Source organism: Rhinoderma darwinii, chromosome 3 (assembly GCF_050947455.1).
Source record: "Rhinoderma darwinii isolate aRhiDar2 chromosome 3, aRhiDar2.hap1, whole genome shotgun sequence".
NCBI classification, from domain to species: domain Eukaryota; kingdom Metazoa; phylum Chordata; class Amphibia; order Anura; family Rhinodermatidae; genus Rhinoderma; species Rhinoderma darwinii.
Genome location: NC_134689.1, coordinates 203,469,541 through 203,485,528, shown reverse-complemented (window position 1 = coordinate 203,485,528; position 15,988 = coordinate 203,469,541). Strand labels below are relative to the sequence as shown.

General features: G+C 42.0%; 1 protein-coding gene across 5 annotated transcripts in view; it reads right to left on the bottom strand.

Annotated features, from left to right (window-relative positions):
• Positions 1–15,988, bottom strand: part of LRRK2 (leucine rich repeat kinase 2) — a 165,379-nt gene that overhangs the window by 80,715 nt on the left and 68,676 nt on the right. For all 5 annotated transcript variants that reach the window (XM_075857254.1, XM_075857256.1, XM_075857252.1 and 2 more), the window contains exons 20-25: positions 15,647–15,926; positions 14,547–14,717; positions 11,439–11,554; positions 9,611–9,674; positions 9,290–9,504; positions 1,970–2,220 (exon numbers count right to left, since the gene is read on the bottom strand). In XM_075857254.1, the coding sequence (XP_075713369.1) occupies positions 1,970–2,220; positions 9,290–9,504; positions 9,611–9,674; positions 11,439–11,554; positions 14,547–14,717; positions 15,647–15,926 (1,097 nt within the window). The remainder of the gene's footprint in view (positions 1–1,969; positions 2,221–9,289; positions 9,505–9,610; positions 9,675–11,438; positions 11,555–14,546; positions 14,718–15,646; positions 15,927–15,988) is intronic.

The following is a 15,988-nucleotide window of genomic DNA, read 5'->3' as shown; positions in this document are numbered from 1 at the left end:
CTAACGATAGGCTGAAACATATGTTACTGTATAGGTATACAGCGGTCTACGTCGCCCAAACCCCCTGGGGAGAACGCTACCTGAAGCTCCTGACGTCACTGTTCATATATGGAAAGTGATGTCAGTAGCTACAATGCCGGATTCCCCAGGGCCAAAGTCCGCCGGCAGAGCACTTTCAATGCTCTGCTGGGGGATTCCGGCATTAGGAAGCTCCTGACCAGGGCCCGGGACAGCACCCCACAAACCCGGGCAAGTGCCGGGGGCCCACTACCATTCGGCCACCAGGTGCTGACGCTGCCGTCATGGCTCCTCCAGGAGCGGAATCGCCAGCCAGAGTCTTGCCAGGGATTCTGCTTCTAGAGGGAGCCCCTGTCTAGGAGGCGGCGTAACTATCGCTGTAGCAGCCATAGCAGATACTATTGAACGCTATGGCAGAGCAGGGAGGTATCTCCCCGCTCTGCCATTTAGTACGCTACAGACTCCCAGGCAGAGTGCTAGCAGCTAATAGCGCTCTGCCCGGCACTCCCGCAATGGGAAAGCCCCGGACATCACTGTACATACTGTCACGAGCAGAGCAGTGTCCCAGGCAGAGCGCTAGTAGCGCTCTGCCCGGGACTTTGGCTCTGGGGTTGCCACTAACATCACTATCCATATATGGACAGTGATGTCAAGGGCTTCCCCAGAGCCGTAGTACTGAAGCAGAGCCGCTTCTAGCACTCTGCCCGGGGCTTCAACTTTGCTCCGGACATAACTATCCATATATGGACAGTGATATCAGGAGCAGAGCAGGAGTCCCAGGCAGAGTTCTAGTAGTGCTCTGCCTGGGACTATGGCTCTGGGGTTGCCCCTGACAACACTGTCCATATATGGACAGTGACGTCAGGGGCTTCTCCTGAAGCGGAATTCCCAGCCAGAGTGTCAGCAATGCTCTGGCTGGGGATTCCACTAGAGGCAGCCCCAAAGGTGCTACCTACAGGCAGGGGGGCTGTGTGGCACTACCAGTAAGGGGGGCTGTGTGTCACTACCTGGGAGGGGGGCTGTGTGGCACTACCTGGGAGGGGGGATGTATGGCACTACCTGGGAGGGCGCTGTATGGCACTAAATTTATAGGGGTACAAACTGGGGGTCTAACTTCTATATGGGGGCACAAAGTGACATTTTCTGCCATTTTACTGCCACCGTGAGTTCCCCCGCAAAGGGGCCTACTAAGTCTTTGTCGCCCATGGACCTACATAAACCTGGAGCCAGCTCTGCTCCTGACAGCACTATGGACAGTGATGTCGGGAGCTTCCTGACGTAACCGTTTAATGCATACCTGTGACAGATTCCATACAGAGGCAACAGTCACCAATAGGTTCCTATATTAAAAAAAACATATTGCGTAGTATTTTTTTGGCAGGATCCCTTGGGATGGAATAGCATAAAATACTTTGCCATTCCATTCTTTAAAAAAAAAGGTATACCAACATATACCAGCCACGACTGAGACCGAAAGGATACTCTTCTGCGCGCCATCAGGCTAATGGAGTCCTATGGACACGTTTGGTGTGTACATCGGGCGCTTTCCCGATGTACATGCTAAACGTAGTCCCAAAACATGATGTGAACTGGCCTAACCAGGTCCTTGGATTTATATAATTGAACTTGTATGTGCACATGGATATTTGCAATAATCATCTTTTGAATATTTATGGATGAAGTGCAAATTACTAATATCATTTATATCTAAATCCATGTGATTGGATGATCTTCGAAAAACGGAAAATCAGACACCATACATCAGAAGGAATCAAACTGAGGTCCACATTGAATTTAGATGACACTAAAAAGCGAGAGGTAGAAGTAGAAAACTTACGTAACTGGGAAATAGGTGATGTTGAATATATATATTTTTTTGAGTATATACATTTCATTATAAGAAACAATTACAGAACAACAATAATTAGTACTCCATGGGAAGAAATCTTACCCTTCAAGGACTAATTCTTCTAGTCTTTGTGCAACATTTCCAATACATTCAGGAACTTCTTTTAGCTGGTTGTATGACAGATTTAGATGCTTTAAAGTCAGGCATATGGTGCTTGTATGCAAATCTAATGATGGTCCAATTTCATTTCTCGATACATCAAGAAACGAGATACTATTCATCTCCAGAACAGCAGCAGGGAAATTTTTGAAATTGTTATTGCGCAAATCCAGGTAAGTCAAAGATTTGAAAACCTGGATTAATAGAAATAAATAATACTGAATACAAATAAGAAAAGCTAAAAAAAAAAATCAAAAACATACACAAAAATACTTAATAAATAAGATTTTTGTATTCACCGTAAAATAGATTTCTGTCTCCCCATTGGGGGACACAGTACCATGGGTATATGCTGGGCACTAGGTAGAAAAAAATCTTGGCCCTGTCCAGGCAGGCCATACCCTTCCCACAGACACAGGCTAATTAATTTTGTACAAAAGCAGTAGGGAAAAAAAGAATGGAAAAATGTCCACAGTCCCGGGAGAAAACCAAACAGAACAAGTCCCCAGGCCTAGAATATATATATATATATATATATATATATATATATATATATATATATATATATATATACATACACACACACACACACACACACACACACACACACAATGCAACTCCATCCAGGGGATATAGATCAATATTGAAGAAAGTCCCACAGCACTCCGTGTTAGTGAAAAAATTGAATATATATATTACAGGATGGGATCTGAGTCCACCAATGGATTGAACAAAAAAAATATTTTACGGTGAATACAAAAATCTTGTTTTCTCGGTAATCATTAAGTGACAAAACCTTGGGACATCTTAAGTAGTACCAGACTGGCATTAGCCAAAGAATGAATTTGGTAAAACTTTAGTGCAGTGCTTCCCAAACTTTCTGATGCTAGGACCCACTTTTGGCTGAGACTTTTGTTTGGGATCCCCCACTACTGTACTTAGCCCCATTTCGGCTGACGTATGTCAAAATTATTTGAAGCTAGATGCCGGTACTTAGCTCCATTAGAAAAATAAGTCCCTGGAACATTGAAAACAATTATAATTGAGCGGGCCGGGGAGGCAGCAGGCTCAAGTTATCCTGCTGAAGTACGTCACTGAGGCCCGACTATGGCTGCTGATGGTGGGTCATGTGAACCGACCCGTCCATCAGTGCCCATCAGAGGCGTGGCTAGGGATTTAGCACAAGGGGGGGGGGGCGACACATCTGAGTGGGCCCCAACACAGTATAATGACCCCTTAGCGGCCCCCACAAAGCATAATGCCCTTATAGCTGTCCCCACACAGTATAATGCCCCTATGGTGACACCATACACAGTATAATGCCACTATAGTATAATGCCCCCATAGTGCCTCCCCACAGTATGATGCCCCCATAGCTGCCCCAACACAGGATAATGCCCCTATAGTGCCTCCCCACACATACAATGTTCCTACAGCTGCCCACACAGGATAATGCCCCTATAGCTACCCCCAAACAGTATAATGTCCTTATAGCTGCACACACACACATGATAATGCCCCCATAGCTGCCCCAACACAGTATAATGCCCCCATAGCTGCCCCCATTAAGTATATTTGCCTATATCGGCCCCCTTCCCTATACCTGGTATAATGCCCCCATAGTGCCTAATAGAAAAAAAAATAATAATTACTTACCTATCCCCATTCCCATGATGAGCGGAGGAGATCCTTCTCCTCCTTTGGTCTGTGCTATGAGTGACTCAGTGCAGACAGGCACGATGACGTCACTACATCGTGGCTGTCTGTGCCAAGCTGCTCACGGCTCACTGCATAATGAATGATGGAGCAAGGAGCCGTCAGCTCCTTGCTTCAGCATTGAATTAAACTGTATCCACGTCCTGAGGACACAGATACAGTTAGAACCGGGACATCGGTGAAAGGCTCTCGAACCCCCGGAGGTCTTCTCACGACCCCCCAGTGGGTCGTGACCCACAGTTTAGGAAATGTAGCTTTTGTGAAAGTGTGCACAGAATACCAGGTTGCAGCCTTGCAGACCAGAGCCTATAACACCCAGGAAGCACTAATAGCCCTTGTTGAACGGGCATTAACCTGAAGGGGAGAATATGTACTGATATGTAACCTTGGTCTGATAGGTTTCCAAAATCAAAGACCAAATCCAACACGCAATAGTGGCCTTGGATGCTGTCAAACTCTTGCATGGCCCTTCAGGAATGACAATAAAAAACAAAACAAATCGGAGCGGAAAAACAACTCCATCGCAGCCAGATAAATTCAGACTGCTCTTACCAAATTAAGGCAAAGTAAAGCTTGTTCCCTCGAATCAGATGGGAAAAATCAAAAAGAAGGGAGAACAATCTCTTCATTAATATAGACTGTAAAAACTACCTTCGGTAGAAAAGACCAAAGAGGTCACAACACTACCTTATTCTTATGGATGACCAAAATATGTGACTTGCAGGACAAGGCAGCAAATTTCAAAACTCGCCTGATGGTGGCGACAGCAACCAGAAAACCTGCCTTCCAGGATAGGAGATGCAGCAAAATATTTCTCAAAAGTTCTAACGGAGACATCTGAAGAGCTCAGAAAACAAAATTAAGATCCCAATGCTCAATTAAAGAGTTGACAGTGAAGGGAAGAGATACAGGAGAGAGAAAACCTCCATGGAGTTACCAGCGCATCAACTGCAATGACCTTGGGATTCCTTGCCCTGGCCACGCAGGTAGGAACCTTGTGGTTGAGACAGGACGCAAAGAGATCTGGAGAGACCCACCTCTGACACAGTTGACGAAATACTATTGGGTGAAGAGACTACTCTGCTGGATTTAGTTTTTGTAGGCTAAGAAAATCTTCAGCCTAATAGTCCACTTCTGGTATGTGGACCACTGACAGTGCTGGAATATGCTGCTCCACCCACAGTAGGATTCAAAAGGCTTCCAAAAGTCGCCCACTCCTTGTGATCCCCTAAGGGGTCAGATAAGCAAGTGAAGTTTTTCGTCTGAATGCGGACCTGCCGACCCTCAAGAAGAAGAGGTCAGGGGGTACAGGACAAGGAAGATTGCCCTCAAATCCAACAGGTTGATCTGCAAGTACTTTTATTCCTGCAACCAAGTTCCCTGAACTGTGTAAGGACCGAAAAATGCACTCGACCTGGACAGACTGGCATCCGTTGAAGTCACAAACCACTGGAGGGGAGAAAAAGACCAACCTATTGGGATGGTCGGTGAGGTCTGACACAATAGCAATTCCTAACAGGCCTGAGCATGTAGGAGAATCAATTTTTTCAGCGAGTCCTGAGGCTTCTCCCAGTGTGAAAGGATTGCTTTCTAAAGGGACCTGTAGTGGAACTGTGCATTTCGAACTGCATCGAATTCTGCCCAACACAGATAGATAAAAGGAATGTCCTGGCACTCAGTTTGCCACCTCAGTTTGAATCGGGTCTGCCTTGTCCGCCTGAAGAAAGACCCTTGCTATCCTGGTGTTGAATATCATTCCCAAACTGGGACAATAACTTTCCACAGGAGAACGGAACGAACAGCCTGGGAAAAAGCAAAGGCTCAATCCAATCACGAGGCAGAGTTTAGAGAAAGAGTCTTCTTGGAAGGAGCTTTAAAAACCTTTGTATCCCATAGACACCACCTCACAAACCCAGGCATCGTCCACATGAGCGAGCCATGTCTCCTGAAAGGAAAGAAGTTGTCCGCCCACTCGGATATCCTCCGCCAATGGGGAGACACCTTAATACTGAAGGTGTCTTGTTAAACAGGAGCCCCTGGTTCCTGGGCCACAGCTGCCGTGCCTGTCTAGGCTTGCAAGATGGCCATCTGGAGTCATTAGTCTGGTTCGTTCTTCTGTCCGGTTTAGAAAAAAATAAAAATGCTCTCCGCAATGAGACACTGGGAAAGAAGTGACAACAGTGCGACTAGAGAGAAGGCTCTGTACAGGGAGGGCAGTTCTGAGGTAATAGAGAGCTCTTACCAGCTGTAGCCTCAGAAATAATCTCATACAGATGTTTATCAAAAAGTCTGCCACCTAAGAAGGGAAGGGCAATCAGGATTTTTAGATGCTGGCCAAGAGCTCTGCCAAAACAAACACCAGATGGTTAACAGAAGCACAGTCACTGAAACAGGCTGCCTCCAGGGATGACTCAAAGAAATTTTGAAGCATGTATAACCTGAGAAGCGATTTCAGTTTTCTCCTGCTGCTGTGCTCCCGACATGATGCCACGATGCAGCGGCTTCCTCCACACTTTGCAGGCCTTGCTCATCCTAGCGAATGTTTAACCCCTTAACGACCACCCACCGTCTTGACGGCAGATAGTGCAGGTCCTTAATCTACAGCAACGTCTTTTGGCGTCGCTGTAGAAGAGGCTGATAAATGCTTCTGTGAGCTCCCATCCTCTAAGCAGGAGCTGTAATTTACAGCTCCTGAACTTATAGCAGCTGGGATAGAAAAAACTCTGACCCCAGCTGTTTAACTCATTGATCGCCGTGGTCCGTGACGGCGGCATTAACAAAGGGAACTCCCCTCTTTGATTCAGTCACCGGAAACCCGGTGATGCGAACAAAGACCAGGGAATCCCTCTGCAGTCAACCCTGGGACCTAGAAAGTGCGGTCTGTTCAGTTTGCCAGCTGTTATGGCACATTATGTGCTGCCCTAACAGCAGCCTGTGTCAAAGTGACACACTGTAATGTATTAGCATACAAGAGTATGCTAATACATTATAAGTAAAAAATAAAGTTGTACATAAAGTTATCCCTTAATGGGATTTAAAAAAAAAATATCAAAAATACATTTAAAATATGTCCCCAAAAAAAAAAAAGTCATTATTTTGCATAAGATATATTTTATTGCCCATGCATTACATAAAAAAAAACAAAAAAAACCTACACATATTAGGTATCTACACAATAGTAAATAACCTGAAGAATTATTTTAAGAGGTTACTTAGTGTAAAACACGAACAGGATAAAAAATAAATAAAAAAAAAATGTTAACGAAAATCGCTTTTTCCTATATTCAAGCCATAAAAATGAATTATATAAGTTACATAGTGAATTTTTTTCTAACCCAAACTACGCAAAAAAATTGAATTTCTCCTGCATAAAACAAGGCCACGTTAATGAAAAAAATAAAACAAGTTATTGCTGTTGAAAAGCAGAGAGACAAAAACTGAAAAATGTAGCTGGTCATTAAGGCTTTTTCAGGTCCGGTCATTAAAGGGGTTTTCCCCATCAGAGACATTTATGACATAGGCACAGGATATGTCAAATCTCAGATAGATGCGGGTCCCACCTCTGGGACCCGCACCTATCTCTAGAATAGGGCCCCCTAAAACCCTATCCTACTATACTATGTGACTGAAGCGTGTGATTCCCAACCATTAATTATGGAAACAGAGTAGCTCGATGAGCTACGCTGTTTCCGTAACACCCATAAAACTGAATGGTAGTTAAGGAAACAGCGTAGCTTGCATGCACTGCCTACGTAACTGCCATTCACTACAATGGGAGTTGCGGAAACCGCGTAGTTCAGCGAGCTACGCTGTTTCCGTAATACATGGTCGGAAGTCACACTCTTCAGCCACAAAACAGAGCAGTGGAACATGTTTTAATGGGCCCTGTTCTATAGATAGGTGCGGGTCCCAGAGGTGGGACCCGCATCTATCTGACATTTATGACATATCCTGTGGATATAAACCAAAAAATAAAGTCTTTGAAGCAGCACAAATCCCGATATCAGGAGCGGTGTACAGGCTTGAAAAAGACCCTCCACTTGTCACGGGTCGAAACATTGCCATTTTTTACTGGATGTTTGACCAATAAAAGAAAATATTGATTGAAATTTGGGAGACGATTGCTGCTGTTCAACCATGCCTTTTCTGAGGATATCCTGTGGATATGTCATAAATGTCTCTGATGGGAAAACCCCTTTAAACAAAAAAAGAATTAGCTGGAAAATCCAAATTCTTGTCCAGAGGGTTGCCGAGAGAAGCTGTCTCAGCCACAGGAATAGTAGTGGTAGTAGCCTAGCAATAGGCCGATCCACAGAAGGACAAACAGACCACAATGAGAACAAATTGTCCTGTAAAAGAAACAAAGTATATGCGCATTTAGAAACAAGACATCTGTCCGGATATTTCCACTTCTTGTTTATCATCTTCTCAAATTCGCTATAGTTTGGAAGACACAGATTGTGGCACTGTTGGTGCTGTAAGGATGTTTCCTCCTGAGAAAGGAAGCTGGGATCATCCCTTACATTCAAGGTGTCGTTTATAGCACGTATTAACGCTTGCATAGCAACGGGCAACTGCCTCACAAGGAGCTATGTATGAGGACGAGCGATCGTTACTTCGTTATTAACGTCATGTCTGCAGAACATCTCCCTCTTTACACAGGAAGACGTGCTGCCGACAACTATATTTCTTGCAGCATAAACGATGCGACTAGCCGATTAATAAGCGTTTGCTCGTTTATTGGCTGATCGTTGCCCTGTTTACACAAGGCAATGATCGAGAACGAGCGTTCACAAAATTGGTCTGTGTAAAAGGGCCTTAAAAAGGTGTGTAGATGAATTGCAGCATATCTGAAGTCCTCATGACCAACTAAACCCTGCTCCCAAACCACACCTCATGAGAAGGTCTTCCTCCAATGAAGAGAAGACATCAGGAGGAAGGCCATAGGCAGAAAAAGTAACAACTGACAGGCCAGGGGCGGTGCCAAAACAGGTGAAACAACGTGGTCTAGACCAGACACTAGCTATGGACTAGATGAGAAAGCCAGGCCACATCGACGCCCATAGGGAATATCATACATCACTTCCCCAGACAGCAGGAGAAATATAGGGGAGATAGGAGCAAACAAACCCTCAAACTTCATTGGGAGTCTCACCTCCCCAGTAACCTCACACATATAGCGGGGTTCTGAATATCAGGTCATGTCTGCTTCCTACGACACTAGGCTAAAAACTGAATTAGCCAGTGTCTGTGGGAAGTGCATGGCCTGCCTGGGCGGAGCCAAGACTTTTTCCTACATAGTATCGCCTCCTAGTGGCAGGAGCATATACCCATGGTGCTGTGTCCCCAATGATTAACAAGAAAATATAATAACATAATAAAATTGGATTTTACAGTCAGTTATGTCTTCTAGTATAGGTTTATAAACAATTTCTTATAAATGCTTAGCAAAATGATCTGTTTCAAAAATAAAGCAAAACATATGGAATTGTGTTTCGTCACTTGTACTTCAGATATTATTTTATTATTCAGCAAATCTACACTTACATCACAGAGCAATTTTGGAATAGATGTTAAAGTATTCTGTTGGAGCTCGAGTTTCTCAAGACGTTCCAAATGATTTGTTAAAAGGGATTTTTTATTTATTAAATCGATGCTTTCCAAATCATTTGCTGAAAGGTCTAAGGATCGAATATGTTCTTTTTCCGTTAATGAAGAGGTGCTATCGGTACGCTTCATGTGCAATGGAAAAAATGCTTTACCTAAAAAAAAAAAGTTTGTTTTTATATACGCACATTTTGAAGAAGTCACAAACTCAATGGTTGCAATAAAGCGAAGCTATTTCCAGATTCTCAGAGAACTACTTACATGGATAATCCATTTGAGGAATATCTTTTCTGCGACGTAAATTAGGTTCATCCCCAAATCCACCCTGCAAAAAAGAAAGACACAGTGGAGAAGAATTGTTGGAGCACCAGCTCCTATCAGTAATTAAGAATAGACCATTTTAGGGGAATGCCCACATTGGAAAAGCTGCCAAAGTTTTATGGAAATGCAACTAAACAACAGGTCTACATCTGGAGAATGGGTCTTAGGTCTGTATAAGTGTTGTGAGCTTATATAATTAAGGACTTTCAACAGCTGAATGTGAATTACATACTGGAAGTGCAGGAGTGTACATATAAAGGATTATAACAGGGAAAGACCACCTCTTTGAGAAGACAACTCCTTATCCATACCACATTCCCTGTGACATTATTGTGATCCTATACATACTGCCCATATTCTTTGGGAACACCACCTCCCCTAGAAGACCATTTTTTAATGCAATTTTGGGTAGTCGTCTCAAAGAGGTCTCACTGTATATGAATACTTGTACACAAGCAGCAAGCCATATTATAAAAAGCATTATAGTTCAAATAAATGTATACAGGAATGCAATCAGCATCCCTGTATAAATAAAGCTTGTGAGTATAGAGGCGATTAAAAACATTCCTAGGGCTCTAGGTGCAATCAGGAAGCGTTTCAATTATTTCTTTATTTTCATACATAACTTATTTTTTCCCCAGAAGGCCCGATTCATTGTGCCCCTAATGAATATAGCACACCTTTGCACTTTTTCCACTGCGTTTTCGTGCAGTTGAAAAAAAGATTAACCTCCAGTTATAACTGAAAAGTATTATTGAAAATCCCATCCACATCTTGAGTTTGAAAATTGCGAATATTTTAAGGCTTGTCCATTTTTTGTTTAAAGCGTAGCAAACTCCACCTGATGCAGTGTTGCTGCGGTTAGACTTCACGGGGGAAAAAAAATTGGCCTTGAAAATTTTTTCGAGCAACTCACAACATACTAGACACCACATGTACGCCAGTATTTCACAAAACTAAAATGGCGCAAGTCCATAAAAAATTCATAGCAACCATAAAGTGTTGTTCACACCCTTTTGAGGCATGCGTTTTTAAATCTATCACGCATGGCACAGAACGTGATAGAAAATGATGCAGGGCTTTCGTAAAGATCGAGCACGCCATTTGTGCTATATTTCTAACACATCCTATGTCACCTTTTATAAATGTGCTTCAATAAGTGACTTGTCTTAAAATAATATATTCTATTCTCTTTAGGATTTACTACTATTAAAAACATTGTTGTTAGAAACATTTAGATGTGTTTTCTAGGAGTTTAAAAAATGACCCCAACAGTAGGAAATGTGATAAAATAAACAAAGTAACCAATAGTCACCTGTTTAACCCTCTGCAGCTCCAGTGCTGAGGCTCTGGTGGTCCCACTGGTCTTTCTTTACTTTGCTGCAGTCATGAATTGTCGTACATTTAAATGATGGCAGCAGCGGTTATATGGATGTGCGTGATGTTATCACCGCAGGACATTTAAGCAAAGACCGGCAGGGACCACTGGAGCGTTAGCGGTGGCGGATTTTACATGTGAGTGTTTTTGTTTTTTTTATTACATTTTGTATTGTCAGGTTAATTTTTTATCCTAACGGAAAACCCCTTGAGCTTCCCCTGGACAATACACCAGTATTAAATCCCTCTCCCAGCAGTCCTAGAGATCCCCCAATTAGGTCAAGCTTCACTTTATCTTAATCGGGGGGCCAGAAAGAAAAAAAAAAGGTCTAAAGACAAACAATCTATGTCAGAATTAGCATGACTTCGCACCAAGTAATATACGACATACCAAGGAGCTAGTCTGCCTCTGATCCAATGTCACATGATTCAGCTTTGAGTTTTCCTTATGAATGTCAAGGTTGACAAATGAATGAGATTTTTTCATTGGATGCATTCCTTCACTGCCTTTAAATATAAAATAGTGAGTAACAATTAAATAACGGGCAATGTTAATCTTGGAACAATATATAGTACTGTTACTACTGATTTCAGTAGTAACTTCCAGGGACTCCTGATAACCTAAAATACATAGACATTAGAACAGATTTGTATCACTGGCAACACACATATACTAACCTATACAATAAAACACAGTAACCAGCCACTTGGTATACACTATGGGTAGACTGGAAAGGTCCTTTATAAGTGAGACACCAGGAATAGAGAACACGCGTAAGGAGAAGTAAAAAATAATTTACCAGTATGCTACGAAGGTGCTTTAAAACTGCATAATGACTTTCAATGGGTATTCTGGGAGTTGCCAGATACCCCTCATGAGGTTATCTAAAGGAGTACTTGGAGATGGTGCACAATAGTGTGCGTATCTTTATAATAGAATATTTTGAGAATAGTTAACAAAATCCTACATTTAGGTACGGTTCCCATTTGCGTTGTGTCTTCTGCCGGAAGTCATGACGCAATGTGCCCATTGGCACAAGAAGGATCACTCAGACCTATAATGGAGTCGGTCGGTTTTCAAAGTTTCCTTCATTTTGACAGGAAGTATAGCGGTAAAATCTGATGGAATTTGCAACATAGCCTCAAACGCAAATGTAAACAAAGCCTAAGGCCTCATGAACACGGGCGTGCCCGAAATCGCGATTGCGGGCACCGTTGGCCACAGGCCGCATTTTCGGTCCGTTCTCCTATACAAAGTATGGGAGCACGGCCCGTAAAAAGCAAAAGATAGGACATGCCCTATCTATTGAGGTACACTTCTACGGCACGGACACCTATCCGTAGCGATATGGAAAGGTGTCCGCAGCCAATAGAAGCGAATGGGTCCATAATTGTGGACTGTATTACGGTATGCAATTGCGAATAATTTTTACGGTCGTGTGCATGGTGTCCTATTTGTAGTACTGAGTCCTAGAGATAAAACACAAAACTTCATAAAAAAGGTGTATGTAAATATTAACTTCTTCTCTTTATTTGCTTAAGGCCTTATTCAAGGTCTGTGTGTCATCCGCATATGGTGCGCGGCTGCATGATTTTCGCGCAGCCGGCATCGTAATGACACTCTGGTTTTATGTTTACAAACAAAAAAGCACGTGGTGCTGTTCTGTTTTCATTCATTGTTTTTACTACTGTTGCGCGAATCACGCGCGGCACCCGGAAGTGCTTCAGTGTGCTGAGCCCGATTTGCAAAAAAAAAAGGAATAAATAAATTGTCCCAAAAAAAAATAAATTCATTATTTACGTAATGCCCCAACATTACGTAAGAAACAAAAAACCTATTATACCACATATTACGGTCGTGTAGATACCTAATAACCTGAAGAATGAATTTAACAGGTTATTTAGCATGAAACGTGAATAGGATAAAAAACTAAACAAGAAAAACAATGCAGGCAAATCGCTTTTTCCTATAGTCACGCTAAAAACTATGTATTTTTTTTAAACCCAAACTGTGAAAAAAACAAAAACATCTCTCCCGCATAAAACAAGGCCTCATACAGCCATGTCAAAGTAAAAATAAAAAAAAGTTATGGCTGCTGAAATGCAGAGAGGCAAAAACATATTTAGCTGATCATTAAGGCCTTTTCAGGCCCAGTCATTAAGGGGTTAAAGTAAACGTCCCATGTGTTTAATTTGAAGGATCACTACTGTCAAAAATGAAAAATCAACCAGCACATATGTGTTCCTAACTTTGACATTGTACAGTTTTTGTGCTTCATATTTTTTACATTGCAGAATGAAGTGGCTGCTATCTCCATGATATGGAGTCGGCTGCATATTAATTAACTCTCCTTGCATTGGGATCAGTGGGCAGGAGCACAACTATGCCCCTCTTAGACTAGGAAAATGAAACTGCTAGTTAGAAATGATGCGTTAAGGAGAATGACTGACAAGAAAATTAGATTTTTATACATGTTAACATAATCCAAGCCCCATCAATAATGGTTTCCTTTTAGTGTCTTGTAAGTGAGATGTCATGATTGTAAAATGATGTCATTCTGTTTGGGTATATTTTCTATACTGACTGAAGCGGCTCAGGACAGCACTGCTTTGTTATTATGGAAGCACCGGCTTCAGTTGCGGGCTAATAGGGGACACGGAGATCTCTGTAATGGCAGCACTCAGATAAATAAAACGTTGGGGCTTGTAGAGCTCTAGGTCTCTGATCAATAGATGACGTTTTTGACTGGAGTGACCCTTTAAGTATCATTAATTAGACTAAAGTCTGAGGTAGAAAAATACTGGGGAGTATTTACTATTGTGTCTGGGTCTACAATGTATCGAAAAATTTGCCAAATTAGGCGCAAATTGGTGCAGCGTTGACGTTTGTCCCTCACTAGACACTTTTTAAAAGTGGCTCAAAGAGGAGGTGTGGCTTACTAGAAAGGGGCATGACTCAAAAAAAAAAAAAACAAGGTGTGCAAAATAAGCTAAGTCAAAGGTGGCATAAGGTAGAGAAAAGTGTCTAACAGGTGCAAAATGCACCAAAATTATTATACAGCACGCACCACTGCGATTCATTTTGTAACTGCCTACGATTATGCAGCATTAGAAAATGTGGGACATTTTTTCACATTTAGCAGCTATTTATAGTTTTTTTTTTAATTTGTCAATGTGTTACCATTCTCTTTGTCAATGGAGTGTGTCCCTATACAGTCTGACATTGTCCCCACTGATCGGACTGTGTCAGAGTGTATAGGGGCATCCCTATTGACATTGGGAATAGTAACACCCAGTTGCTAATTTATTCATACATTTCATGGTGGACTAACAGAGGAACGGTACAACACAGAGCTCAAAGAAAAAATTGCTGACATTTTTTTATTTTATAGGGAATACAAAGTATTAACCAAAACAGATATGTCAGGAAAGCGGACAGGTTATTTTTAAAATGATCCAAAACAGAATATCTAAAACACATTTTTCTAAGGAACATTACCTTCGCTATCAAGGTCATCACTGTTAGCAAATACATCATCAAAACCTTCATGTGTGAAGGAATCATCTTTATTTAGCAAGTCCTGCATTGAAGATAAATCTCCTGAAGATCTGCAGCCATAGTGTTTGCTCTGGTAACGAAAAGCCATTCTTGCCAAAATGGGCCCAAAGTCTGGAAGTTAAACGCAGATAAGGTATAATCTATACATAACACACCAAGCAAGCACTAAAGCTAATTTATATCAATAAACTATGTTAAAATATATTTTACAGCAAAAATGAGTGTGCACGGTATTGGCATTGAGAAACAGATATTCATACCCACGGTCATCCACATGGCTGTGGTGTTATGTTTGGTATTTTGTAGAGTGCAGGTTTCTTCTAAATACAATAAATTAGCTCTGTCAAAACTCTAGCAGTACACCAAACCCCTATTTCATTTAAGAGGATCACTAAAGTCAAAGTAGGCAGAAGAGCCAATGCATTTAAATTGGATTTCAAAGTTGTGTTTTGCTTCATATTCTGTTGACCACAATTCACGGTTTTCTCTTTAAGGCTTCGTTCACATCTGCGTTGGGACTCCGTTCATGGGTTCCATTGGACCTTTCCGTCAGGGGAACCCATGAACGGAATCCAAACTGAAACAAACGGAAATCATAGGTTTGCGTTTGCATCACCATTGATTTCAATGGTGACGGATCCAGTGAAAATGGTTTCCATTTGTCACCGTTTTTTAAGGGTTTAGTCGTTTTGACGGAATGAATAGCGCAGTCAACTACAGTACTGATTCCGTCGAAACGACGGAACCCTTAAACAACAGTGATAAACGGAAATCACTTGCACCGGATCCGTCACCATTGAAATCAATGGTGATGCAAACGGAAACCTATGGTTTCCGTTTGTTTCAGTTTTGATTCCGTTCATGGGTTCCCCTGACGGAAAGGTCCGACAGAACCCACGAACGGAGTCCCAACGCAGATGTGAACGAAGCCTAAGGGAGAAAATGTGGAAGATGTTCTCTCTTAAAAAGGATAGTTTCATAAAAATAAAAAACAACACACACACAGTCAACAAAAAAACATAACAAACAGAAAAATATACCTTTGTTTCCTTCATGATCTACTGAAGGGCTTTTTAGTGTATTCGGTTTTTCTGAGAAGAGTGGATTAAGCCATGAAGGTTGTATTCTTCCCATATGAAAACCTCCCAGGCAAATGCTGTTATTAGCTGCATCTAGGCAAAGTTTTTTTAACAGCAAGCTGATGATCTCATTGTTGCCATTCTTAATGCTCACTTCAAGGGCCTTTCGTGCATCCTGTTCATGAACTCCATGATTTAACAACAGCTCCACCAGCTTAGGGTTAGTTCCCTTCTCACAAACCTATTAAATATGAATTAAAATCAAGAGTGATACCAGTTATCAAGAAAAAACAACATCTCCTG